General features: G+C 42.6%; 1 protein-coding gene across 16 annotated transcripts in view; it reads right to left on the bottom strand.

Moving 5' to 3' along the window:
- The window catches only part of RYR3 (ryanodine receptor 3), a 572,638-nt gene that overhangs the window by 35,574 nt on the left and 510,311 nt on the right, over positions 1-26,753 (bottom strand). For 13 of the 16 annotated variants that reach the window (XR_013521058.1, XM_054240576.2, XM_054240579.2 and 10 more), the window contains 16 exons: positions 22,267-22,281; positions 19,272-19,442; positions 18,887-18,946; positions 17,300-17,431; positions 16,716-16,828; positions 13,207-13,303; positions 11,500-11,606; positions 10,720-10,771; positions 9,724-9,780; positions 8,079-8,178; positions 7,846-7,925; positions 6,388-6,464; positions 3,694-3,767; positions 3,111-3,128; positions 2,629-2,709; positions 2,103-2,191 (listed from right to left, as the gene is read on the bottom strand). Coding sequence is in view for 15 of the 16 variants with exons in the window: in XM_054240576.2 (XP_054096551.1) it covers positions 2,103-2,191; positions 2,629-2,709; positions 3,111-3,128; positions 3,694-3,767; positions 6,388-6,464; positions 7,846-7,925; positions 8,079-8,178; positions 9,724-9,780; positions 10,720-10,771; positions 11,500-11,606; positions 13,207-13,303; positions 16,716-16,828; positions 17,300-17,431; positions 18,887-18,946; positions 19,272-19,442; positions 22,267-22,281 (1,323 nt within the window). In the remaining variant the exon portion in view is untranslated. The remainder of the gene's footprint in view (positions 1-2,102; positions 2,192-2,628; positions 2,710-3,110; positions 3,129-3,693; positions 3,768-6,387; positions 6,465-7,845; positions 7,926-8,078; positions 8,179-9,723; positions 9,781-10,719; positions 10,772-11,499; positions 11,607-13,206; positions 13,304-16,715; positions 16,829-17,299; positions 17,432-18,886; positions 18,947-19,271; positions 19,443-22,266; positions 22,282-26,753) is intronic. The other 3 variants (XM_054240580.2, XM_035259926.3, XM_054240582.2) reach the window with 1 other exon arrangement.

Genomic DNA, 26,753 nt, shown 5'->3' with positions numbered 1-26,753 from the left:
TTGAAAGGAATCTTTTTTTCTGAGCAGTAGGTGTGAATGGTGGGCTTAAAATAGTCAGTAAACCATGCTCTAAACAGATGACAATACAAGCTTTGTTTTTCCATACATAGAGCAAGGAGGCAGAGTAGATTTACCGTAATTCTTGAGGATCCTGGGATTTTTGGGAAGGTAAATGAGCAATGGCTTCAACTTAAAGCTACCAGCTGGACTGCACCTAACAAGAAAGTTAGCCTGTCCTTTGAAGCTCTGAAGCAAGCATTGGCTTGTTCTCCCTAACTATGAAAGTTTTAGAAGGTATCTTCTTCCAGTAGAAGGCTGTTTCATCTACACTGGAAATCTGTTGTTTAGTGTGGCCACCTTCATCAATTATCCTAAATAGATCTTCTGGGTAACTTGCTGTAGTTTCTACATCAGCACTTGCTGCTTTACCTTACACTTTTGTCATGTATATAACTTCTTTCCCTAAACATGTGAGCCAAACTTTGCTAGCTTCAAACTGTTCTTATGCAACTTCCTCACATCTCTCAGCCTTCACAGAATTGAAGAGAGTTAGGGCCTTGCTAAAGATTAGATTTTGGCCTACAAGAATGCTGTAGCTGGTTTCACCTTCCATCCAGACCACTCAAACTGTCTCCGTTGCAGTTGTTGCCCAGGCTAGAGGGCAACGGCACAATGTTGGCTCACTGAAACCTCCACCTCCTGGATTCAAGTGATTCTCCTGCCTCAGCCTCCAGAGTAGCTGGGATTACAGGTGCCTGCCACCATGCCTAGCTAATTTTTTGTGTGTTTTCTAGTAAAGACAGGGTTTTGCCATATTGGCCAGGCTGGTCTCAAACTCCCGACCTCGTGATCTGCCCACCTCAGCCTCCCAAAGTGCTGGGATTACAGGTTGTGCTGAGCTGGCTTTCTTATCATTCATGTGTTCACTGAAACAGCCCTTTTAATGTCCTTCAGTAACTTTTCCTTTGCATATCTTGGCTGTTTAGTGCAAGGGGCCTAGCTTTTGGCCTCTCTTAGCTTTCAGCATACCTTCCTTACTAAACTTAGTCATTTCTAGCTTTTGATTTAAAGTGAGAGATGTGTGACTGTTCCTTTCACTTGAACACTTAAAGGCCATTGTTGTAGGGTTATTAACTGACATAATTTCAATATTGTTGTGTCTCAGGGAATAGGAAGGGCTGAGGAGAAGGAGGGAGATGAAGGAACAGTTGGCTCAGTGGTCAGAACACATGCAATATTGATTAGGTTTGCTATCTTACATGGGCATAGTTCATGGCACCCCAAAACAATTACACTAGTAACATGGATGATCACTGATCACAGATCACCATAACAGATCTAATAGTGAAAAGTCTGAAATATCGTGAGAATTATCAAAATGTGACAGAGACATGAAGTGAGTACATGCTGCTGAAAAAATGGCGCAGATAGACTTGCTTGATGCAGGGTTACCAAAAACCTTCGATTTGGAAAACACACAGCCTCTGTGAAGCACAGTAAAATCAACCACAATAAAATAAGCTATGCCTGTATTAAACCTCCCAACCTTTACCACCAGCCTACGGCATAAGTCCTACCCTTTATACTGACGAAAAATCTGGAACACAGGAACATTAAATAGATTGCTCTAGACTACAAACGAGTAAGTGGCAGAACCAGGATGAGGAATCAGCAAAGAGAAAAAAAAATCCCTTTTTATTAATATGTTTGTGTGACCATCTGAATTCTCAACATGAAGTGGGAAACTCATCTTATTCCTATCATCTTGTGTAAGTCTTTTATTCTAGTGAAATCTGTTCTCATTCACAGGTTGTTTTAGAGCTCTGGGTTGTATTATAGCTCTTGGTTGTTGTACAGCACCACAGTTAGGTTTTCACTGACAAAACTAAAGTAAACCAGCATTTTATAACAGATGATTTGGTGTTTAACCACTCCTTTCACTTCTGACTTCAATGTACTCTTTGGGCACTGGACTTCCCATGCATCTGTGGACATAGATTACAATGCCTTCCTTATAGGGGCTGTTCCTGACACTGGGTAACCGTGTTTATCTTTTGGAAGCAAAGGTGAGAGGTATCATTGTCCAAGGCCCTCCGACTCACCTGCAGACGCAGAAGGTAGTCCACAGTGCTGATGATGACATTTACGGTGGTGGTGTTGCCCATCTGAGTCCGCAGGAAGTTCTGAAAGTCTGAGAGCACCAGTGCTGGGTCAGAGCTTGTCCTCATCATGCTGAAGGAGCCAGGCATGCCCTCTCAGCTGAGCTCAGACAAGACATTCTATGTGAAAAGGCTTACAAGCATACTAGGCTTGGGTCCTGGCAGATCTTGCAGATCAGAGCAGGTGCTCTGCTTTGAGCAACCCCCAACCCGCCAACAGCAGAAACTGGACTGAATGGGCTAGATGGAAAAGGCTGGGTATCAAGATTTCTCATCTGAAGATTCTGGAAGCAGCTTAACCTTGGTGGCACTAAATATCACTAGCCATGATATTTACAGTTTCTTATTGAGGAATCCATTAACTAATGTCCTTGAGTAACAACTGGTTGCATCAAATAGGGCATACTGAACTAAATTATTTTGCACCTGAACGCTGTGTTTCCTTGGCAGATCAATCAGTTCCACTCACCACTATTATGTCCCTCACAAAGTAACTGTAGGAATCTAAAGAGATCACGCGTGAACTCGTCATTCTGGAGTACTTTTTCACCTTGAAAACATAAAATGTTGATGAGCATGTTTGGCTTCTCGACAGAGAATACTTTCTAATGCAGATGACTATGCGGATGATAAAGGAGTTGTGTCAGAATCATTTGGAAAAGGAACTTTGAAGAATGGTGAAAAGCTGGATTAAACTGAGCTGAGGCTACAGAGCACAATGCCCAGCAAATGCATTTGTAATGAAGACAGCTTGGATAAAGAGAGTAAGTGGTTCACAGTTCATAAACCATGCTTTACAGATGGAAGGCACTTCTTTAATTAAGCACAAACTGCTGAGTTAACTCAACATGCAACCACCAAGCCTAAAATGTTTCTGTGCTGAGGCAATTAAATGAGATCTCCTAGGATTCACACACATGGTAGAAACTCAGGCCAGAAACTCAAACTTACCACGTTCACGAACAATGACTGGTAATGAGAGAAAAACAGAAGAATACAAAGTAAGAAAACTAAACATCATGATAAACTGTCTTTAGTTAAAACTGGCTAGGTGAACACTTCCATCCTAGATGATGGCTTTACTAAAGCTACTGATGAAAACGTTTTGCTGAAACTGAGTTAGTCCTTGCTTACTAAGCAAAGACCTGAGCTCCGACCAGAAATAGGTAATTAAGATTTTAAATGGCTGGGTGTGGTGGCTCACACCTGTAATCCCAGCACCTTGGGAGGCCGAGGCGGGTGGTCACCAGAGGTGAGGAGTTTGAGACCAGCCTGGCCAACATGATGAAACACTATCTCTACTAAAAATACAAAAAATTAGCCAGGTATGGCGGTGGGTGCCTATAATCTCAGCTACTTGGGAAGCTGAGGCAGGAGAATCACTTGAACCTGGGAGGTGGAGGTTCAGTGAGCTGAGATCATGCCACTGCACTCTAGCCTGAGCAATAAGAACGAAACTCTATCAAAAAAAAAAAAAAAAAAAAAGAGATTTTAATCAGGAAGAGCATGGCCTTCACATTCACTAGTCACTTACGTGTTCCTTCTTCAGTCACCATCCCCAGGCCTTCAGCTTTATTCTGCCTCTCAAATGCATTCAAATCAAGGACACTTTTAATAGACAGAAAGAAACAAGGTTCAGGGCTACACACACTGGGAAAGCAGACTTCTTAAGTTAATGTATCTACTGACTACGAATATCCTGCCCCTGTCTTATCATAAATAAACTTACACATTCCAGGATGGTTGAAAGTCTAATGATTCCTTGGCTTTGTGCCAAGTAGTGCTATCTTAGGTGCCCATAGCTCACAGACTTTGTTACATATAGGGAGAGGGGTCACACACACTTATGGTGACTCTCATTGTCTGTCCAGTTTGATTCTTTTCTTATGAAGATTTAGAAAGGTTTTCCTAATAAAGAAGGAATAATCTGTTTTTAAGATTTCTTCAGGGAAAGTTTACTTAGACTGCACTGATTAATGTTCACCTCCCACCTTTATCTACTTTCTCTGAGAATCATGTGGAATTGTGGTTTCCAGAGCTTAGGATGAGATACAAACTTCCAGATTTCAAAGGGCCACACCTTTTTATGATTCTCCATCATTCAAGAGCCTACAGAAGCTGAAGTTCAGCTTTCCATAGGCAATGGTGTCTCCAGGTGTTCCTGAACTTACAAGTTGGCCTTCATTTTTGTCCCTACTCCCCTCAACCTTCCCAGTCACAGCCACTGCCAAATTTTACTTGGCCAGGAAGCCGTAATGCAACCACAAAGCTTGGCAATGAGACCACTATATAATCATGTTATTTTTAAGTAGGGCACATTCTATTTTACTAACAGAGTCTACCTTATTCCCCCAATCTGAAAGGTTTCAAAGAACGTAGCTCTTAGGAAAGCTTAAGGCTAAGTCCATTAAGACTCTGCAAAACCTAGCTTTTCCTCTACCACTGGGCAAAGACACGGAGAAAATCTGACATCCCTGTTTTCTTTTTACAGAGTCACATGTTTTGTGATTTAGGTAAACTCCATTTACCCAATTTCATCACTCAGGTAAAAATGACTTAGGTAAACAGTAAAATCTCTACTGCCATTTTTGTTTGTTTTTTTCCCAGATTCTGCTGGCAAAAGGGCCTGCTCATCAACACAAAACTATCCTTCTGCTTTGGTTTAACTGTCAGGGGAGGAAAACATGGGAAAGGACATTTGGACATAGTTGCTTTGAAGCAGCAGTTTTGAATCTGAATTCGTGCAACACACATTTCTGATCCTTACTCCATTCCTAAATACCCATTCTGAATGTTTTAATTTCCCTACTGCTTAAATATTTTAAAAACATATATTGTTTTTACTTGGGTTGGGTGTGGTGGTTCACATCTGTAATGCCAGCATTTTGGGTGATTGACGGGGGCAGATCATGAGGTCAGAAGTTTGAGACCAGTCTGTGCAACATGGTGAAACCCCATCTCTACTAAAATACAAAAAATTAGCAGGGCATGGTGGCAGACACCTGTAATCCCAGCTACTTGGGAGGCTGAGGTGGGACAGTTGCCTGAACTCAGGTGGCAGAGGTTGCAGTGAGCCGAGATTGTGCCACTGCACCCCAGCCTGGGTGACAGAATGAGACTCCACCTCAAAATAAATAAATAAATAAACAAACAAACAAATAAATAAATAAAAATAGAAGAAGAAATTGCGTTGCCCTGGTTTTTGCCATCTCTGGGTTCTTTTGTACTATTTTAGCCTCAGAGAGTCAGGCCTGGAGATATTCCATTTTGTTTTCCTGAAAGGATAGTAAATGAATAGACTTGGTGGGGAAAAAAACCACACAATGTTGAGAACAAAGAATTATATTGCAGCTCAGATATGCTCCCTACTGCCCAGGGTACAATATTTTACCCAAGGAAATACAGTTAGCAAAAGTATAGTCCACCAAAAGAAATGATGTCCATCTTCCAAATTTTTAAATGGAAAACATAATTGGAGGCAAATGAGCTAGCTAATTAAAAGTTTAATTTCTTTTAGAATGATATCCAGACTATTCAAATACTTTTCTTAGATTCTAGCTCATCTCTGAATCGAGCAAGTGTCATGACCTATGACTCCTGATGATATATTATTTATGTGTGAGAGCCGTTTAGCCATGGGGGTGGTGTAAACAGCTTAATAATATGAATGCTAAATGCAAAGCCTAGTCTTTTAGGCTATGTCAAAATGTTCCCATGCCAGGATGTGGCTCTGTCAAAACGGATGTGTTAAAATTCATACCACCCCAGCATACATTCAAACTCAAAGAATTGTTAAGGATAAAGATTAATAAAGTGGGTTTAATAAAACACAGCCTTGAGTCAGTCAGGAATCCCCCTTCTTTTCTGCTCTTTTCTGGTTTGACTTTCATGGGCATACATGTTTGAGGAGACACTCAATGTGCACACTGAGCCTCCTGGGAAAACAACATGAAAATGGAGGTAAGGAAGGGAGATTAAAAACAACAGCAGCAGTGGGGGAGCATGTGTATGTGGCTGACGGCAATCACATTTCCCCCTCTGAATGCCAGCTGAATTGTAATCCTGAAGGCTGGAGGAGCAACATCTACTCTCTTAGCTTTCTAAAGTAGGTGACTCCTCTCTCAAAAATTCTATGGTAGGCCAGTATATTTTGTGCTCCCCTTCTTCTACCTCCCTATCCTTGGAGGGAAGAGTTTTTTAAATGCTATGATAGTTTTCCCACATTTACCTGCAAGACTGCATAAGACCAGAGAGGCTTTGAAAGAATCCAGCATCCTTTTTCTCCTTTAGGTAATCTAGCATTTTCTGCAAGGAAGACACAGCGTAAAGGGAAACGCAATGAAAATGAGGCCACAGGCTGACTCTCCTGATCCTGATGGAGAAATCTCCAGCCATATTGAGTTGGACCCTCTACTTATGGCATCAGAATCCCTTGGGGTAGACCATGTTTATTTTATAAACACCCACTGGTATTTCTTCTAGGGCAGATTGACATTCATAGATCTACTGATTGAAGTCCCTCCCATTTGGGAACAAGCACCAAGGCTGTAATAAAGTAGTGTATCATGAAGCTGAGTTATAATCTGAATAGCTCATGCCATGAATTTGCCGCACAGGAGCAAGGAGCTTAGCCAGTAAGGAGCCTTGGTGAAAGCTTAGTATTTCTTTCACAATGAGGCTTTGTTTCCTGTGTTCTCTCTTACTGGAAGGTAGGAACTTTGTCTGACATGATAAAAATTTTGTTTTTTAAAAAAATAAACAAAAGGCCATGTAGAAAAGTCAACTGATACTAGAGGTAGGTGGTAGAAAGAAACAGAAATGAAGGATCACTTAGAAAATGAGTTTTTAACGAGAAATTTGAAAAGTCCGTTTGGGATGAGTTAAAGGCTGGGAAAAGTTATATGCAATAATGGCAGTTGTCAATCTGGAGACTCTCAAAGGCCCTGGGATATAACCCCCATGAATGCCAAGGGTCTGTTTGAAATTTCACTTCCTTGTACACACAGATGCTTTTAACCAGAACCTGGAGTGCCTGAGAGACACTGGTGCATTCCTGTCTTCTGCAGCCTGTTCCAATTCAGATTGCTGAATGAACACCATGTGTCAGTACTTGGCTGTATGCTTCTAGGTGTTGCCTCCTTTAATGCTCACTAGAGTGTAGGCTGCAGGATGGCAGGAGTTTTTATTTGTATTATTCACTGCTACACCCTTAGTCCTTACGGCAGAGTCTGACATGGTCATCAGTCAGTAAACAACTGTTCAATGAATGAATGAATGAATGAATAACAGGTTTGTGAGTTTATCAACTCCACTTAACTGATGTGGCTCCTTGCTCAGAGTAAGGCAACTAATAAAGTGAAAATAAAGGGCCAAAGTAAAAATATAATGCTTTGGAAATTTTTTCTAGAGAATATTTACATAGAAAGATATCTACTGATGAGAAAACCAAATGTTTTTATCTTTAATTCTGGGTAAAACTTCTTTATTAAAGACAAATTTGCCTGGAGACTCCCAGCCCTGGTTGTGTTCCCAGCTACTCTGATATAACTGGCCACTAAGGACAAATACCAGCTAAGTGATTCTGGGCAGCCCCGCTCTGCAGCAGTCAACTCCTCTTCCCTGAGCATGACAGGTGTCAAATGGGAATACCCCGGGAGCCTGCCCAGCCACTGCAAGCTCCCATTACCTGTTGCACACCAGCATTGCCTCCATTCAGAATGGCGATTCCCAGCTTCAGAGTTTCAACCACCATGGGGCTCATCTCACCTGCCATGACAAAGATTTGACTGAGTCACTAAGGAAACAGGTGTTAAATCATGCCTACTGGGCCTTAGCAGGACTCTTTAATAACGGCTTTATGTTACAGCATGATATCTTAGTGGAAGTTACATGGGCCCATCCAGAAACTGGGGCAATCACCTTTGCTGGCACTTATCATCTGAAGGACCATCTCTGCAGCACCACGCTCGTGCAGCCGAGCTTGCTGATAGAGGGTTTTCTGCTTCTCCATCTCTTTCTCCTGGAAAAAAAAAATCACAGGGAAAGATCAGTTCCCACCTACCACCATGGAGTTCACTCATAGCGAGGTGAGAGAGAAATTTCCAGTTGTTTAAGGAAGGCAACACATATCAACTCGAATAAAGCAGACCTCTGAAGTTTATTTCCAGACACTACCCAGCTTTCTAAACTGTCTACACATCATTCATATTTTGATGATACATTTTCCATTTTTTGTACTGATGGAAAACACAGTCCATTCCTTTTGGATACCATAATTGTGAGAAGCAACCCAACATTAAAATTTGTTTTCAATGTTCTATTACACAGGGAAACCTGCTGAGGGGTCAACTTGAGTATTTCTGGCTGAATGAAGGAAATGCTCACTCATCTGGAATGCTCAGACCACAGCTAACACTTTTTTTTTTTGAGATGGAGTCTCGCTCTGTCTCCCAGACTGGAGTATAGTGGCATGATCTCAGTTCACTGCAACCTCCGCCTCCTGGGTTCAAGTGATTCTCTTGCCTCAGCCTCCCAAGTAGCTGGAATTATAGGCATGTACCACCACATCCAGCTAATTTTTGTATTTTTAGTAGAGATGGGGTTTTGCCATGTTGGCCAGGCTGGTCTCAAACTCCTGACCTCAGGTGATCCACCCGCCTCAGCCTCCCAAAGTATTGGGATTACAGGCGTGAGTCACCGCTCACTTTCTACCAGACCCAGGTTATGAGAATGTCAAAGCTTTCCAGACTGTAATTATAGTCATTTGCTTCTGCTGTGTTTGGTCATGTACTTTGTCTATAAAAGAGTACAAGTAACATAATATGGTTTAATCTTGAGAATTTCACGGTCCTGTACTGCCTCAAAATAAACATCACTATCAACTTGCATTTACAGAATAATAGTACAAAAACCATTCAAGTGCCTCTATTGCTCTGATTTTTTAATTTTTTTTTTTTTTTTTGAGAGACTGGATGCTACTCTGTCATCCAGCCTGGAGTGCAGTGGTGCAATGAGAACTCACTGCAGCCTCAAACACTTGGGCTCAAGTTATCTTCCCACTTGTATCCTGAGCAGTTGCGTCTATAGGAATACACTACCATGCCCAGGTAATTTTTTATGTTTTGTAGAGATGCAGTCTTCCTATGTTGCCCAGGCTGGTCTTGAACTTCTAAGTTCAAGTGGTCTCCCCTCCCCTGGGCTCCCAAAGTGTGGGGATTATAATTATGAGCTACCACACTGGGCAGATACTCATTTTTCTGATTTTTTTCATTTTAGATGTTTTAATTTGTCCTTCTATGGCCCCTGTTACTACAGTAATTGGGTAAAATTTCCCCCAAGAACACAGCTAGTGGTTTGCTGACTGGCATACTACCTGCTATCTTTTCATGAGCAGAGAGACAACAGAACCACAGCTAATATGTGTGCTTTATTAAGGCAGATTTGCCAACTCACACACTCCTGGTGGGTGAGCCACATATGCTAAAGTCAGCACCCACCTCTGAAGGCCTGGCCTATCAGCCTCGGAGGGTGGGTGGCTCTGTTTTTAATCTTCATGAGAACTTACTTCAAATGTTTTTTCCTTGTCTTCATCTTCTTCTTCATCCTCACCACTTTGACAACTCTAGATTTCATGGAGCAGGTAAGAGAGAAGACAGACAACCAAATTAAAGGTGAATCTAATAAACACAACTCTGCTCTGCAAGGGCAGGGGACAGGATGTAATTCACAGGCACCCCAGGACCTCAGCTCGGTGTAAAACCAGGAACACTTTGGCTCCTGCAGGGTAACATTTGTACTGTAAATGCCATCTCTGCAGTTTCCATAGAATTCGGAAATGAGAAATGAGAATGCACAGCTCACATCATCGAAGGGGACCTGGCTGGTTTAACCACAAACTTGAACTCTTCTACCTTACTAAAGTTCTGGTGTAAATGGGAGACAGAAATGCAGGGAGCTGCCACTTCCTAGATACAACCTCAAGGGCATGGCAGTAAGATTGGAGACAGCTTCTAGGCTGTGAATCCTAAAGTTGTAGGCCCCCACTGGGGGCCTGCAGTACAACTAGATAAAGGAATAGGTGCTCTTATGACCCAACACATCCTTTCTGCCTGATATCAAAGTTTCCCTTTTTTACTTAGCATTCCAGAGGTCACCATCTTCTGGGCGACATAGAACATCTCTGGTCACACTGCCTCTTTCAGAACACCGGGAGCTCTCTCTAGTTTCTAACCTTCACCTGAGTGAACTGTTTGATGTATTCTGAACATTGACTGAAAACACAAGGGCAGTCTGTATGCCCGAGCCCCATTTAGCTGGCTTCAGAAATGTCAATGTGAACCTCTCCACCAGCACCCATTATTTCTGCAAAGCTTCAAGGTTTCCTTAGGAACACAGTGAAGTAGCTTACTAATATCACTATGGCACATGAATTGTGCAATGCCTGAAACCTATATCATGACAAAGTCCCAGGCCTGCTATTCAACACGACAATTTTCATGCAGCTGAAGAGGTCTAAGGGAAGACAAAAGACAGAATCGATGGGCAGAAAACCTGGGTGTACCTTGGCCATCATGCTGGAATAGGAGGTATACAAAGGGTCGTCTTCCAATTTGCTGGAAAGAATGGAGGACATAATTAGCAGGCTACTATTTTGTGTGTGTCTGTGTGTGTGACAGTTTTACTCTTGTTGCCCAGGCTGGAATGCAATGGCGCAATCTCAGCTCACTGCAACCTCTGCCTCCTGGGTTCAAGTGATTCTCCTGCCTCAGCCTCCCCAGTAGCTGGGATTACTGGTGTCTGACACCATGCCCGGGTAATTTTTTTGTATTTTTAATAGAGATGGGGTTCCACCATATTGGCCAGGCTGGTCTTGAACTCCTGACTTCAGATGATCCGCCCGCATCAGTCTTCCAAAGTGCTGGGATTACAGGCATGAGCTACAATGCCTGGCCTTAGCAGGCTACTTTTTGGACCCCACATGAAAGACTAAGAGTCATATAAATCTCAAATTATAAGTACTAGTAAATTAATTCAGAAATTCCCCACTCCAATTCTTAGTAACCACTCTGAAAATGTGAACCAGCATTGGCTTAACATGGAATTCAGAGATGAAGGTTATAGTTTTAGGCTGTTTAATCTTCAGCTCAGTGTCTGACACAGAGCAGGCTGTGGCTTGATGTAGTTTCCCTAGACATATCTTGATGGCCAAAAATAGGGCAGCAAGGAGGGCTGCTAAATCTGGCTTCCCTTTTCCACTCACTGCCTTCTGAGTGAGGAAGGTTAGGAGGGGACACCAATATCCTTGGTGCCTGGGAGAAGCAGGTGTTCTGGTGGTTCTGACCTCCTCTCCGTGAGAGCGTTGCGGCTAAAATAGAGAATGATCTGATGTAGTGGGTCAGGTTGTTTTTCTCTCTCTTCCTCCTCCTCCTCTTCCACCTTTGGAGATTTCTATACAAACCAACACAGATAGGTTTTAGGCATGAATTTAACCTCGTGCCACATGACTGCATGCGAACAAAGAGAAAGTAAAGCACAGGCATAGAGCGCATCAGACTAAAGCACAAAATGAAACCACTATGTCATATATTTATTTCAGGATAGAAACCCTAAAGGTGCAAGGTTTGAGATATATGTGTATATAGGTATAAATACGTATTTTTATTTCTACAGCCAATCAAATAAACATTCCAATTTTAGGTTAAAACAAAATAAAAAGCAAAAGGCTGCCCATAAAGGGAATAGCTGCATACTCCAATCAGCAGATCTTTCATGCAAGCTCTGGGCACCCAAGTCCAGGAGGGAAACCCCACAGTCACCTGAGAGACTGGTTCTCTCGGGCTAACAGCTGACATTTCTTTTGCAAAGCTGGGCTCGACATGTGGGTGGAGCAAGAGTTACAAAGCAGTGGGACCATTTTGGGTCTAACACTATTCTAGATTCAACCCGGCAAAACATTTCTCTTTCCTAACCAAACTCTCCATTCTAAAATTCTTGTTGCTCCTGAGAGCTGCCATCCTGGAGCTGCAAGTCTCGCCCTTCCCCTTTGATCAGATCTTTTCTTTATCGCCTTTCACAGAAAGAGAAACAGCAGCTAGTATCAGAGGTAAAAGTGAATTTTGTAGCAGTGACAGAGGCAGCAGGGTGGACTGTATTTGGTAAATTGATGAGAACTACATGGGTTGTATGAATGGTTCAGAAGAAGTAGACAGCTGAAATGACGGTCATTGTCAGCTTCACACTCATCTAAAAACTGAGAAAACCAACTGAGTGTCTTTCTCACCAACAGGAATATATGAGAACAATGAAAGACATAAAGTTGAGGGGAAGGAAAACAGGAAAAGGCTTTAAAAAAGAAGGAAAGAAACATAGGGTGACAGGGAAAGACAGAAAGACATTTGGAAAAGAGTGACTATCAGAAACACAGGACAAGATGAACAGAGAGAGTGAGTGGTAAGAGAAAAATGTTCGTGAGAGAAGGAGAAAAGAAACCACAGGTTGGCCAAAGAAGGGGAGGGTTTATTTTCTCTCTGAACCAGAATGAGGCTCCGTGGCACCTCTGCAATAAGCTTTTTCCCCTCGTATATCATTTTAAGTGGCTTTAGAGCATGAAGTCTGTTAGAGAAAAGGCATGCCAAATTTTCTGAAATGCCAAATATAGAAATGCAAGATGCAGAAAGGGTATTTAGATGCATCTTCTGCAAAGCAGAACCACTGAGTGAGAACATGGGGCTTTGGCTGGGGTGCCTCCTGCAACCAATGGTGCTCAAAACTTCACTTAGCATGAACCCCCCATGACATGGCTGTGCATTTCAAGAAGTATTAGTTGTTAATAGCGACGACGATGAGGATGACGATAGTGTTAGCACCTCCAAGTGAAAATTCATCCTCTAGCTCTTATGACCATTAGCAGAGCCTCCCCTGAGCAGTCAGTTGCTTTCAAATTTATACACGTTTCCTTGTGAATGTTTAAGTGTTACAACCACACACATGAATACAAAAATCAAATCCATCCACACGCATCTCTGCTCCCAGGGGAGTCAGTACTTACAGCCAAATCCTGTACTAGTTTCTCTTCAAAGGAATACTCCTCTGTTTCTATCCAAAATCTCTGATAGCCATGGAGGAAGAGGTTAATAGAGCGGTGCCTGAGCGGAAGGGGTGAGAGGGAGGTCAAGAGGGAACTTGTTCTTTTAGTTTGGGCAGTTAATGGTTAGTAAGAAGGACAGACTTTTGTACAATTTTTATCTTCTGATTGGTCAGGGTAGCCAGTAGCACACCACAGAATTTACTTCTAAGAAACCAGAACCCTCTAACATGGTGGGTCTTGAATATTAGAGCACCTTCTGAAAATGACAAACGACATGGCAGTTATCTCTCATCCTACCCTGTTCTCGCAGCGACTTTATCACATTTCCTCTCCATTGAGAAATCAGCCATTAAGGCAAGTAACAGAACTGAAGCATTTGCTTCATATGGCAATTTAGTTGTTCCTTTAGGCTGATTACCTCTCTAGGTAATCCAATCTAAGTCATGCTGATGATCAGTGGTTTAGTCCTAGAGATAGCAAAAATACCACAGGGTGGCTTCTTTTCATTCTCCAAGTAACCATACTGGCAAGGCGCTCCAGCTTTTACTTAGCAAAACAAGGTTTAAGCATGGTACGCCATTGGCATATTTTCTGTGTGCCTCATGGATGCTAGCTATGGCCCCAGCATGTGGGTGCACTGATTAACTAGCATGAGCCACTCCCGATAAGCCAGGCTTGACTTCTGGGAATATCAGCCACTGCAAAGCAGCCAAGTGTTCACAGAATGTGAGGACATGGGTACGGAGGGAAGGGGAGAGGAGGAAGATAAAAGTCAACACAGTCATTAAGCCCTGGTCACAGTTTCTGGAAGAACACGGTCCTTGCCATCTTTCTTCAAATCTGACCAATCAGAATTCTTCTTAACAATTGTACAAATTTGTGTTTTTATGGTAACGTTAAATCATGGCCAATAAAGGAGGAGTGTGCAGAGAATGAGCAGGTCTCTCCACAGGTTACATTACCATTAAAATGGGTATAAGCCTGTCATACTGAGTTTTTTCATTAACCTTTTCCAGCCAAATTTGTTGAAAGGTGCTCAGGAAGAAATTACTAATTTTGTGTCTGGAGAGAAGCATACAGGTTTTCTTTTAAAAACTAGCATCAGAGAAAGTTTCCACATAATAAAATAAATCCCTTAAGCCCTTTAGTTTGGGAGATTCTATGCAGTTAGATCATCACAAAGTGGAGAAGAGGAGTTGTTTCCATCATTAGCTTCACTGTTGTTATGAAATCTACTTCCAGTCTTCCATGCTAAAGAGATCACCGACAGCAGCTCCTCTAAAACAACTGGGTTAGGGACAGTCATGCTTTATGAAGGACAGAGTGAACTCCTAGACTTGCTCTTACCCATACAGACTAGAACTACTGAAGGCACAGCCCAGATATGTAAGGATGGTGTAATATCTTCAGTAGATTTAGAAAAAAATGCTTTATTTTATTTATGTATTTATTTTTCTGGCGAGACAGAGGTTTGCTCTTGTTGACCAGGCTGGAGTACAATGGCGTGACCTCGGCTCACCGCAACCTCTGCCTCCTGGGTTCAGGCGATTCTCCTGCCTCAGCCTCCCAAGTAGCTGGAATTACAGGCATGCACCACCACACCTGGCTATTTTTGTGTTTTTAGTAGAGACAGGGTTTCTCCATGTTGGTCAGGCTACTCTCAAACTCCTGACCTCAGGTGATCCGCCTTCCTCAGCCTCCCAAACTGCTGGGATTATGGGAGTGAGCCACTGTGCCTAGCAAAATGCTTGTTTTTGAGAGATGTACTTTCTGCCTAGCTGTCCTGGCCCTAGAGACATGTACTTAGAGTTGGGCTCTTTTGGAGCCAACTTAGCACAGTGTCAGGTAGGAATCCCATCCAGATAAGGAAGGAAATACTTTGATGTTTCGACACTTCCAGAAAAGAAACACAAATTCTATGTACTTCTGCTTTTTCTACTGGGTTATGAGTTTCACTTTTCTGTCAGGTCTTCAGCAGCCTTAATGCCCATGATTGCTTGACCTTGTTTTTCATCTTTCTATTCCTGAATTCTACCTGATTTGGTAGTAGCTCATTATCTTCCAAAGACAGTAACCTGTTTCTTGACAGATCTGTTGGAACAGGTATGTGTCTCAGAGACCATGACTTTTTTTTTTTCTTTTTTTTGAGATGGAGTCTTACTGCGTCACCCAGGATGGAGCAAAGTGGCATGATCTCAGCTCAATGTAACCTCCGCCTCCTTGGGTTCAAGCGATTCTCCTGCCTCAGCCTCCTGAACGGCTGGGACTACAGGCATCTATCACCATGCCTGGTATTTGTTTTTTTGTTTGCTTTTTTGTATTTTTAGTAGAGACAGGGTTTCACCATGTTGGCCAGGGTGGTCTCGAACTCCTGACCTCAAGTGATCCATCCACTTTGGCCTCCCAAAGTGCATGGGGTACTGTGCCTGGCTGAGACCATGATTCTTAAATATCTTCAAAGATCCTAACGAAGAAAGCCAAGGTGGCCAGTTGGCTCAGGATGAGGTTATAGGCTACTGTTGACAAATGATCGCCAAGTTCCACAATTTAATGAAAATAAAACGTCAAGCATAAGAATAGTCCTTCATCTGATATTTCAGATAACACATATATTTCCATAAGCTTCAGAATGTACTTGCCTAAAGGTCAGTTTATTTTCCCTGATCAAGTGAGAACATTCCTACTGATCTGATAGTCAACGAAGCAGAGGCTGATATTCAATTACTCGCTTTGTTTATTGACCCAAGGCCCGACCTTACCTACTCTGTGATGAGTCTGAGGACAGGAATGTCACCACATCATCAAAGACACTGAATGAGTCTGGGTGGGCGACTCTGGGCCAGTGTGTCAGATACTATTCCCTATATTGACAAGGATGTGTCACAAACTTTTCAGAAAAAGCTTCAAATATTTTTTACTTCAAAGTATAAGCTGAAACACCTGAAGACATCGTGCCTCTGGCAAGCCTCTTGAGGCATCTCCAGCCTTTTTATATTTTGACAGTTAGTACACTGTGCTAAAAGATTCTCAAGTTACATTTCTGTACCTCTTGAGGAAATGGTAATTTTAGTTTCAAGTGCCTGAGCAGAGAAATACTGTTTGACCCGTTGATAGAATTTGGGGTAAAATGTTTCAGAAAAACAGTTTCATCTTTCCAGAGGACTTTACATGCTAATAAAGAATCCCCCCTCAGCAAAAGTAGTGTACTTCCATATGCTTACTTGGCTGACTTTAGGGTACAAAGGGTGAGTTGGCAGGAATGGGATCTAGAGAATCTCATCTGGGTTCAGTTTTTATGCTTACCTTGATTGTCTTAGCCAGGCCCTTACATTATGCAGACCACCATAGCTCCATAGGCCAAGGATTCCAGTTTCTATTCCTTGGATTAAGAGCGAGAAAGCACATCTGTGGGAGGACACCTCCATTCCCATCACTGCCTTACGTGCCAGGAAAAAAGACAAAATACTTGCCTGGGCAGGTTGTAGAGAGGGGCCATTCTGAAACAGGCCACCACTGCCCGTTTGCGTTGCTTTGATAACAGTTTGTGCCAGACGGCCTTCTTGGACCTCAAAGGCTGTTCCACCTGAGAAGAAATCACACAGGTTGGTACATCTTAGACTGATCTTTTGGGGGCAGAAGCTAGTCACCTGCAGCCCAGACTTCTTAATCCTGGAAGAATTTTGGCTTGTCAACTGTAGTTAGCAAAATGCACCCTGCAGTGGATGATTTCAGTTGTGAAGGTCTTAGGTTTTCCTCTTTCTCCCAATCGCTTTTAGTCATTTATTGTCTAATAGCAGCTTATTAAATGGTAGGGGACTTAAATGGGGCATTTGAGTGAATGGCAAGAATGCACAAAACACTGGAGGGGAAATAGTGGAGAGATCTGCTATCACAGGGCATCGAGATGGCACATGGGGGTGATCTGGGATGATCCTTGCTCCTTGTTTTCTCAGTCTTATGAGGGCACTTGTACCTGAGAGCTGAGTGTGGACAGGAGCCTGGTATTGTTCCGGGTATTTCTACTTCCCCATTCCTCAGGGCAGATGCTCCTTACCTGTTCCAGGTGGAAGACAGCTGCTGAAATTCTCTGTACACGCTCCACTGTCTTTTCTGGATTGAAAGGTTCTTCACTCTTCAAAACATCCTTGTAGAGGTTCAGCTGCCATTTTACAGCTGGGTCATCAGACTGAAAATTGAAGCATACTCATAAGATGAGAAATTTCCTGTACCTCTTATACTGAAGGAGCCTTTTGGTCCTACCATGGTTCTGTAGGAGTCAAGACTCTATTCTATTATTGCTTCACTTTCATTTTCTCAGTTATCTTCTGGAACACTGTAGATGCTCTGTAGGAACTTCTCATTCTAATCTCCATGTCTCTTAATGCTTCTGTCATATTTTCTATCTTGTCATCTTTCTGTGTGTTGCATTTTGGATGATTTTCTTAAAGCACTCTTCTAATTTATAACTTCTCATTTCAGCTATTTCTAGCCTATTTTAACCCACTTACTAGGCTTTTAATTTCAATGACTATTTTTTATTTTTATAATGACTACGAAGTCTTTTTTCAAACCCATCTCCCCTTCTCCTTTTAAAAAACATAACATCCAATTATTGCTTTACAGGTTCTGTTACTTCCTTTATATCTCTTTAAATGTTTTAATCATATTTATATTTACATCTCTTTCAATAGCTCCTTATGCTTGAATTATTCTTTGTTTCATATGATGACTAACAGATTTCCTGATGTGCTTTCTAACAAAAAAAATGAGCTTATCTTCAGGAGAAATTTTACTTACAGGTATCTCAGTTTATATTTTAGGAGGTGGAGACTCTCCAGTGGTTTAACGGGTTTCTCTGTGGAATGGTTGTGGGTTTTACTGGTTCAAGGCTAACTTCATGGAAGTTTCTTGCTCTGTATTTATGCACAGTATGGGTACTTAGGTCCCTATTCCTCTTCATTTATGATTATTAAAAAACCAAGTCCCTTTTTTTCTGGCCCTTGAGATTTTTTTTTATTGCCTTTTTTTCTAGTGTATTTTATTCACCATTCCTCTATGTTTGGGGCAGAAAGGAAAGACTTTTTGTGTTGGCTTAGTTCTCCATCTCAGGGCATAGTGTACCTGAGGAAAGAGTTGTTCAGATTCACGGGCTTTAAAACATGTCAAGTGGCCTTTAAAATCAAAATTGTATTTTTTAATTGTACCAACTAGACACAAAATTATTTTGTTTCAATATCTCTTTAGAGCAGGAGGTGCTAAAACTTCTCCCAGGTGTCCATCACATGGTTTAACAAGATTTACAGTGAGTAAATTCTGAGACCTAATCTACACTCTCCCTGCTGTGGCCTGACATTCACATAATGGGAAATTGGAATAGATGCTTTATTGGAGTCCTCTTTGAATCCTCTTTGCAATAGCAAAGAACACAAATTAAGGGCAAATAAAATAAAATAAAGGCAGTTTGTGTATCAGTAATTAAAAAAAAAAAAAGGAGACAGCTAGTCCTACCAATTAAACACAAATACCCCAAAACTCTTTTTGAAACACATATAAGAAACATGAGTAAATTAAGCGAAAAGATGGAACCCTGCAGGCAGAAGGAAAGGCTGTGTGAGTTCTCACTGCCTTCCTGACTCATCACCTTTTCCTGCAAGTGCAAGTTGTTCCGCAGATGTTCTTTGACCTCTTCATCTGTGTCCCTCTGTGGAAAGAGATGTCAAATTTTATTCCTGGAGATCACCATGGAACTGTCAAATAGCATATGGGGATATATGGAGAGTCAATGCACACTTTTGCTGGGATCTTTATTAGAAGAACAAAAGAGAAAATATTAGAGATTTTTCCCAAGGGCACACACTGATTTCCAAGCCCATTTTAAGATGAGGGCATGTTGCCTCCATACACACTGGTTTCTGCTCATTTGCCCCCTGCTCCCCAGGGGAAGAGGACTAACCATTTCGGGGGCTGAACACCTAGCACTACACCACCTGGGTCACACACTCAGCGCAGTCAGACGGGCAGCTTACATGGCCATATCGTGATTTTGCAAGGGAGATCAGCTCCTGGTCTCCTGGAGTGCACATATTCAAACCAATGGGCAGCATTTTCTTGAGTGCAGCCACGATGAGGGAGGTCTGGATGGAATACAAGTCTCCCCGCCGCTTTGTCTTCTTCCGCTCCTGGTCCTGTCCTCCAGACTAGGAGATGATGTTGGAATAAACAGAGAGGGGCTCGGTGATTCTCCAAAAGAAATGGCCTCATGTCAGAGGCTGCCTGCCTCCTTGTGGCCCTGTCAATATAGACCAGGCCTTACTACACCTCAAAGGACAGTGAAAACAATGTGATAAACAAGGATGAATTAGGTATCCATAAAAGACCAGCCATAACCCTGAGCCTTCTCCTTCTGTGCATGCACACACAACCACATAACTAAACACACATCACAGATGCTTACGGTCTTTGCTCACTCACTTCTGGACTGAACAAGTAAACTGGTGTTCTATAAAATAATGATTTGGTAACCGACAAACATGACCCCAGAAAAGTTCTGAGAATTCTGATGCTGGGGGATCACTAAAAATGCGAAAGAGCATCCACCATAGGATAATTGCCCTGTGTTTCCAAAGCTGAAGCTGGTGTTTTGGAGAACCTCACTTAGACTCCCCACCACGAGCAATGCAAATTCTTACAGGAAAAGAAAAATCTAAAGTAGGGCTGCTTTGGAATCCAGCTGAAGGAAAGTTAGGAGAAAAATCTGAAGACATGAAAGAAAGGAACTCCTCAGTTCATGGAAGCTTGCACCCATCTTTGGCTTATGACTTCTCATCCTTTTCAGAGAGAGTTCACTCAATGAAGTTGTATTAAGAGAGGAATCCAGGCCAGGCGCAGTGGCTCACACCTGTAATCCCAGCACTTTGGGAGGCTGAGGCGGATGGATCGCCTGAGGTCAGGAGTTTGAGAGCAGCCTGGCCAATGTGGCAAAATGCACTGGGCTATGATACAACAGCAACCCCAGGCAATCCACTAAGAATCCTCAGCATCCATAGCACAGGGAGATCACACAGTGGGTCCACGTGGGCTTGAGGAAATAAGGCACTATGGTGACTCAACTTTCATGATTCCAGGTTCCAGAGAAGCAGAACTGCTCAAGTGGTACGTGCTTGCATGACTTGGCCTCAGTGGGCACTTGCTAGAAGTGGGGAGGGCTGGGTAGCAAGAAGCATGTCAGGGACCCCGGGAAAGAAGGAAGTGGTGCTCATCAATGCTTTGCGCTATGAGGTACCATGGAGTGTTTGCAGCAATGAGGGGCAGCACTGTGATTTATTGTGACATACAGACATGGGACTCTGGGAGCATGCCAGACGCCTCCCCTGGAACTGGCACACAAGACCTGGTCCTCCTGGCCTGGGGCAGAATTCATTTTATGGGAAAAGGTTTTTGAAACAGAAGAGTATGGTCAGAATTAACACTGTCTTGGGACTAACCTCTTTAAATTGCTTTCCAAAGGGCAAAAGAGTTTCATAATTATTAATGGATACTTTTAAGAACAGTGAAATTTCTTTCAGCACTTGTGGTGGCTGCACTTTCAGACAGCTGTATCACAGTATCACAGAAACCACAGTGAAATCCCTGGCCAACAGAATCCCAGTCTGGCTAAACATTGCCAGAAAATTCTACTGGTTGCAGGGGTACCTTGTATCCAGTGCTTCAAAACACCAGTCAGCCCCTGGACAGCAGTGGGAGGGGCAGTAAGAAATATGAATAAAGACAAAGAAATGCGGCTAAGAGGAGGAGGGTCCTGGTGTTCCAGAAAACAGCAGGAAGGGAAAGCTGCTTCACACAGACTGTGCGAGTGCCGACTCCCACTGGCCGAGTGGTTTCTGGGCTCCTCACCATTCTACCACCAGGTTTAAAATTCTAAAGGTTGCGACTCAGGGCAAAACTCATTTATAGTCTAAATTACCCTTGAAAATGTTTCAAATCATCCATAAAACATAGAACCTGGTTATATGTATATAAACGATGATATCACATATATATACCTGTAAAATATACATGCTAATACACAGTATGCAATCGAATAAGTATGCTTAAAAGTGCAACTATGTGGATTTGAGTACAAAATCTAAATTATTTCCTGCTCTCTCTCTATTTGATGGGCCAGTTTCATGTTGTTCTAAACATCAAAGCTGCATATGCAATTTGACTCCAAAGTGCCTGCTACTTATAGAAAGCATTTATGATTCTCTCCAACACCCTGAAATATTAACAAGTCAGTTTTGTAAATGAGAACAGGACTGCTCAGGGAAGTGAAGCAATTTTTCTAAGATCACATAGCAAGTAAGTCTCTGAGCTATCCAGATGCAAGTCTATCTCGCCTGGGCTCCATCTTCCCTTCCTAACTAAGAGCTGCATGTGTCCTGGTTCCTGTGTATCTCCCTTTCCTCACTGTACAGTGTAGAGAGGAGGGTTTAGGAGAATGGCAGCCGACACACATTAATTAAGAGGAAGATAAAACGTCCAGTGATAGCCTGAAACTGTACCTGGGAGATTCTCCCATGGTAGTCTTTGGAAGACTTGCTTTGAATCATGGGAGCCGTGTACAGGAGGCAGGGCTTCTACAGCGTGAAATGGCTGAGATCACTAGTAAAAAATTAGACTCTGACCCTGGGTAGCACCACGAGGAGCAAGTCTCCTGGGTTCTCAAGCCCTGTCCCTCATCCCTATCTCTGTTAGTGTGGTGGCTGCCAACAGGGCAGCTGCAGAAGGGAGCAGAGATAGCAAGGAGACCTCGGTTAGGGTGAGGCTTGGCTGGCTTCCCCGGCTTCCCCATTCCAAGGGTGGGTAGGCCTACATTCACTCTTTGACAGGCAGTTGTCTTCCCTGGAGCAGGCCTGGGGGACCTCCAGGCAGGAAAATCCATTCTGTACCACCCCCATGGTGATCACAGTGCAGAAGGGGCCAGAGCCTGGTACCTCTAACACTAGGACAGAAAAGACACGTCATGCATTTGACCTGTACCTTTACTTGCATGGCCTGTGTGGAAAGACAAAAGAAAAGAAACAAGGAGAAGAGTCAGTTAGTAAAAGCAGGGCTCCAAGGTATAAGGCATCGTATGTTAGTTAAAGCTTCTTAGCCCCCGTTTCTCAGCAAACACAACAGAAACTCAATGGTTCTGGAAGCCAGTTGAGCATGGCATGAAGAGTGAGTGGGAAGTTAGGATGGAGGTTAATTTGGTCCAAGGACTTAAATCCAGACTAAGAAATCTACTTCCTGGGTAAAGCCAACCCAGAAGCAGCCTTCCAGAGTGTGTGGCACTTGGACCTGGACCAGGCTAGTCTTCAGATCTGGCCACCCACAAGAACTCTCTAGATCTAAAGTCTTTGCCCCTTCCACCTCCCTCCTTTCACCTGGGTGGACTGTACACAATCTGTCATGGAACCAAAGAACCCAATATTCTTTCTTCCTTCTACCCACCGCATTATCAACTCCACACACAGAAAGGGAGAACTGAGCTAAGGGGCAATGCTTGCACTCATGTTAAAAGAAGGTAGCATAGGCCAGACACAGGGGTTCATGCCTATAATCCCAGCACTTTGGGAGGCTGAGGTGGGATGATCACTTGAAGCTAGGAATTCAAGACCAGCCTGGGCACATAACCACCGTCTTTACCAAAAAAAAAAAAAAAAAAAAAAAAAAAATCAGCAGAGTGTGGTGGTGTGTGCTATATAGTCCAGCTACTGGGGAGGCTGAGGCAGGAGGATCACTTGAGCTCAAGAGTTTGAGGCTGCAATGATCTATGATCACACCACTGTACTCCAGCCTGGGCAGCAGAGGGAGACCCTGTCTTAAAAAAGAAAAAAGAAAGAAAAAAAGAAAAAGAAAAAGATTTATTAACAAAAAGTACTCTAGGAATATCCAAAGTGATTCAGGATCACTAAGCATCCCAAAAGATGGAGCATTTCCCTTCTTGTGCTACAACCTTTCAACATGCCCTAGGTCGAGGCTATAGATTCTAATTTTATTTGTTCTGTCACATACTGCTAAGATTAACTCACTACAATTTTCTAATGAAATGCTTTTTTAAAAATTGGTGGCAGAAACATTTTATTTTCTTCCTTTTTTTTCTCTCTTTTAAGAGACAGGGTTTCCCTATGTTGTCCAAGCACATATGGAACTCTTGGCCTTAAGTGAATACTCCCTCCTTAGCTTCCTAAAGTGCTGGGATTATAGGCATGAGCCACCATACTGGACCATGTTTTATTTTCTTTTTAGAAATGTACAGATTCCTATACCTTCAAAATCATTTCATCTCCCCATGCTGATATCACAGACTGTCACCAGTAGTTAGTTTATAATCAGACAGTTGATTTTGTGTGTAGAACTTAAAAGACAGACACAGACTTTTGTAGGGTAAGCGACTTAAAGGACACACCACAAAGGGATGACATAGGGAGAGCTGGCATCAGACTTCTGAACAAAGACAAGCCTGGGCCATGGGAAGCTCTTCTCCCACTGAGAGGTAACTAAAGCAATGATGAGTCAATCCAACAAAAGAAGACTTTCTGTAAGTCAGAGAACGAGAAGCAAGAGATACAGTGAGAGAAGGAGGACAGTGAGGGAAGGAAAAAAATGGTGGCGAGAGGGTGACATGGAGAGAAGCGGGGGAAGAGGCAAGCGGGGAAAAAAGGGAAGGGTGACAGGGGAGAGGAAGAGGATGAGTGTGCGTGTCCGTGTGCACGTTCATGAGAGAGAGAGAGCATGCACATGTGCCTGTGAGTACACAGCAGAAGTGCAAGAACAAAGAGAATAAAAATAAAAGAAAAACGGGGAGGGTGAGGGAATGAAAGAGGGAGTGTGAACAAGAAAACTCACGCATATAATGTGAATGCCCTTGAAAAACTCAAAGATAGCTTCTAAAATATTTCCTGTCCCCTTTTGATCTGCTGAAATCATGCTTCATGGGGTGGAGTGGCTTTGATCCATGAGGCACTCTAATATTTCCTGCATCACAACATTTTTTATCTTACTGTTTATAACCTTGCTCAAGGAATTGGCATTTCTTGGGCTGACCACATTCTAACTTACCATTCCCTTCTGAAGAAGCTGCTGTCATTTTTCCAGAAAAAAAAAAGTTTCAAAACAAAATGACACAAAAAATACTTGCTCAGCTTAGTTACATTGAGCTTAACATACATTTGCAAATTGGTGTTATATACACAAAATATACAATGAGCTCTCACAAGCAAAATCTGCTTTGACTGCCAGGAAAATAACATATCTTGGAACTGACCTTCGATTAGTCTAGTAGTAAGAGTGTGGCCCACTGTATATTTTCTCCACCTCCTTTCATTTGCAATGGCATATGTGGTATGTGTGGCATGCAGCAATCACATACGGGTATACCTCCGCAAATCCTGCCATATACACTGAGGCTGACTTCATTTTTACAACACCAGAATTCAATTAAGAGTGGAGATAAAAGCAAGTACAGGTCTCTGTTCAGATTGGGTAAGAGAGACCATCTCAGTGCAGGGAGGCAAAGGCAATAGGGAGTCAGCCAAAAATGAAGAATCCCCTAATCCCTAAGCCCTCAGTATGTAGTTCCACAGCCAAAAAATACCAGAAATGGCTATGAGTTACTGCTTTTCAGAGGCATGGTATCTCTTTTTCTGAAATAATACACTACATTTATCAAACATTATTCTATCCTAGAGATACTGTTGAAACTGACTTTAAACCAGAACATCTTAGTACAGTTGGGAGAAGTCAGGCAGTGAGCTCAGCCTCCTTCTGCAGACTGGTAAATCGGGACCCAGAGGGGCTGAGTGAATCATATAAGGTTTAGCTCTAGCCAACAGATGGGCCAGGGGGAAGACTTATCTTCCTTTCACATTCTGGTCTATTTATTACTACACTGTGTCTCAAAGCAGGCAACGGCAACAGTATGAATACTTGTGACCCTGAGGACCATGGCGAATATCATTCAACATTTAGGGAGTGTCCTCTCATCCATTTGTTACTTTGTAATTTTGACCCTATCCCATGTGGCTCAGAAATAATTGGCAAATGACAACAATGGAAACGAAACAAGAGACTTTGCTTCTACAGACTAACCAGACCAGCACCAAAGAGGCCCAGATTCTGAACATGACCATCCTTTGTCAAGAAACAAACACTCCCTTTTCCTCATTCAGTGATGTGAATGAACAAAAGGTCCTGTTAGTTTGTCAGTAGGTGGGTTTTGAAATGCCATTTTCTGTAATCTCATCTCTTTCCAAATGTAAATCCAAGGACCTTTAGCATGCATTCATTACCAGAGGATTGAGATGTCTTTGCCATTTCTGCTCATCCAGGATCCAGGTCCTGGTATCAGAGTCATTTTCATTGCTTTGTTACCATTCCCTAACAATCCCAATGGATGCTTGCGGGTTCAGTCCTGAGCCACTGAATCTACCTCAATTTGAAGATAGGGCCAGGTCTGGTGGTTCACTCCTGTAATCCCAGCACTTTGGGAGGCCAAAGCAGGTGGATCACTTGAGGTCAGGAGTTCGAGACCAACCTGGCCAACAGGGCAAAACCCCATCCCTACTCAAAATACAAAAATTAGTTGGGCATGGTGGTATATGCCTGTAGTCCCAGCTACTTGGGAGGCTGAGGTAGGAGAATCTCATGAACCCGGGAGGTGGAGGTTGCAGTGAGCTGAGATCATGCCACTGCACTCTAGCCGGGGTGACAGAGACTCCTTCTCAAAAAATAAAAATAAAAATAAAAAAAAAGAAGATAGTATGGAATCTGTCTGGGATTTACTGACTTTCTGTAGGTAGATGGGTCAAAGAAGAGGCTGGGTTAGTTGTAAGAAGACCTGCAGAGGCAACTTAAGATAAGCTAGCTGTCCAGAGAGGCAGATATGAGAAAACCTTACCTTGTCTACATCATATTACAGTAGATGTGTTTACCAAAAGGCAAATTTAAAATGAATTTTAGAAAATCAAATAAAATCTAAAGTACAAAAGAATCCTTTTGCAGCAAAGATTACTCATGAATGTGATCGCTCTACTTTGTGTGTATGTAATTTTGTTTGTCAAAACTTATTAAGCAGTACATACTAAAAGTGTATACTTAGACTATATTATAAACTCTAACAGTTTCTATATGTTGGAAGAAATGTGTCAACGTAAATAAAAGGGACAGAAAGCTCAGAATGATTGCAGCTGACCACAATTAGCTATGCCTGGTGGAGCTCCAGGTGCTTAAGTTTTCATTTTTGGTGTTATACCAGCCCCTTGTCTGCAGCTTATATATGAGACCTCTATCCCAAATGGTTATTTGGAAAGATGCCCAAGGGCTTTGTTACAAACACATGACACTTATCTTTCCAGAACTGACTTTTACTTCTGAGGGGTCCCCATGCACACTTCACCTTGATGTTCCTCCAATGCTGCACTGTACCAGCAGTGAGAGAGATGCACATCTCAGGTATTACATGTCACTTGCACTGGACATAC

This window comes from Callithrix jacchus, chromosome 8 (genome assembly GCF_049354715.1).
Source record: "Callithrix jacchus isolate 240 chromosome 8, calJac240_pri, whole genome shotgun sequence".
Classification (NCBI taxonomy): Eukaryota; Metazoa; Chordata; class Mammalia; order Primates; family Cebidae; genus Callithrix; species Callithrix jacchus.
The sequence above is the reverse complement of the archived record's forward strand: the minus strand, read 5'-3'. Positions and strand labels throughout refer to the sequence as shown.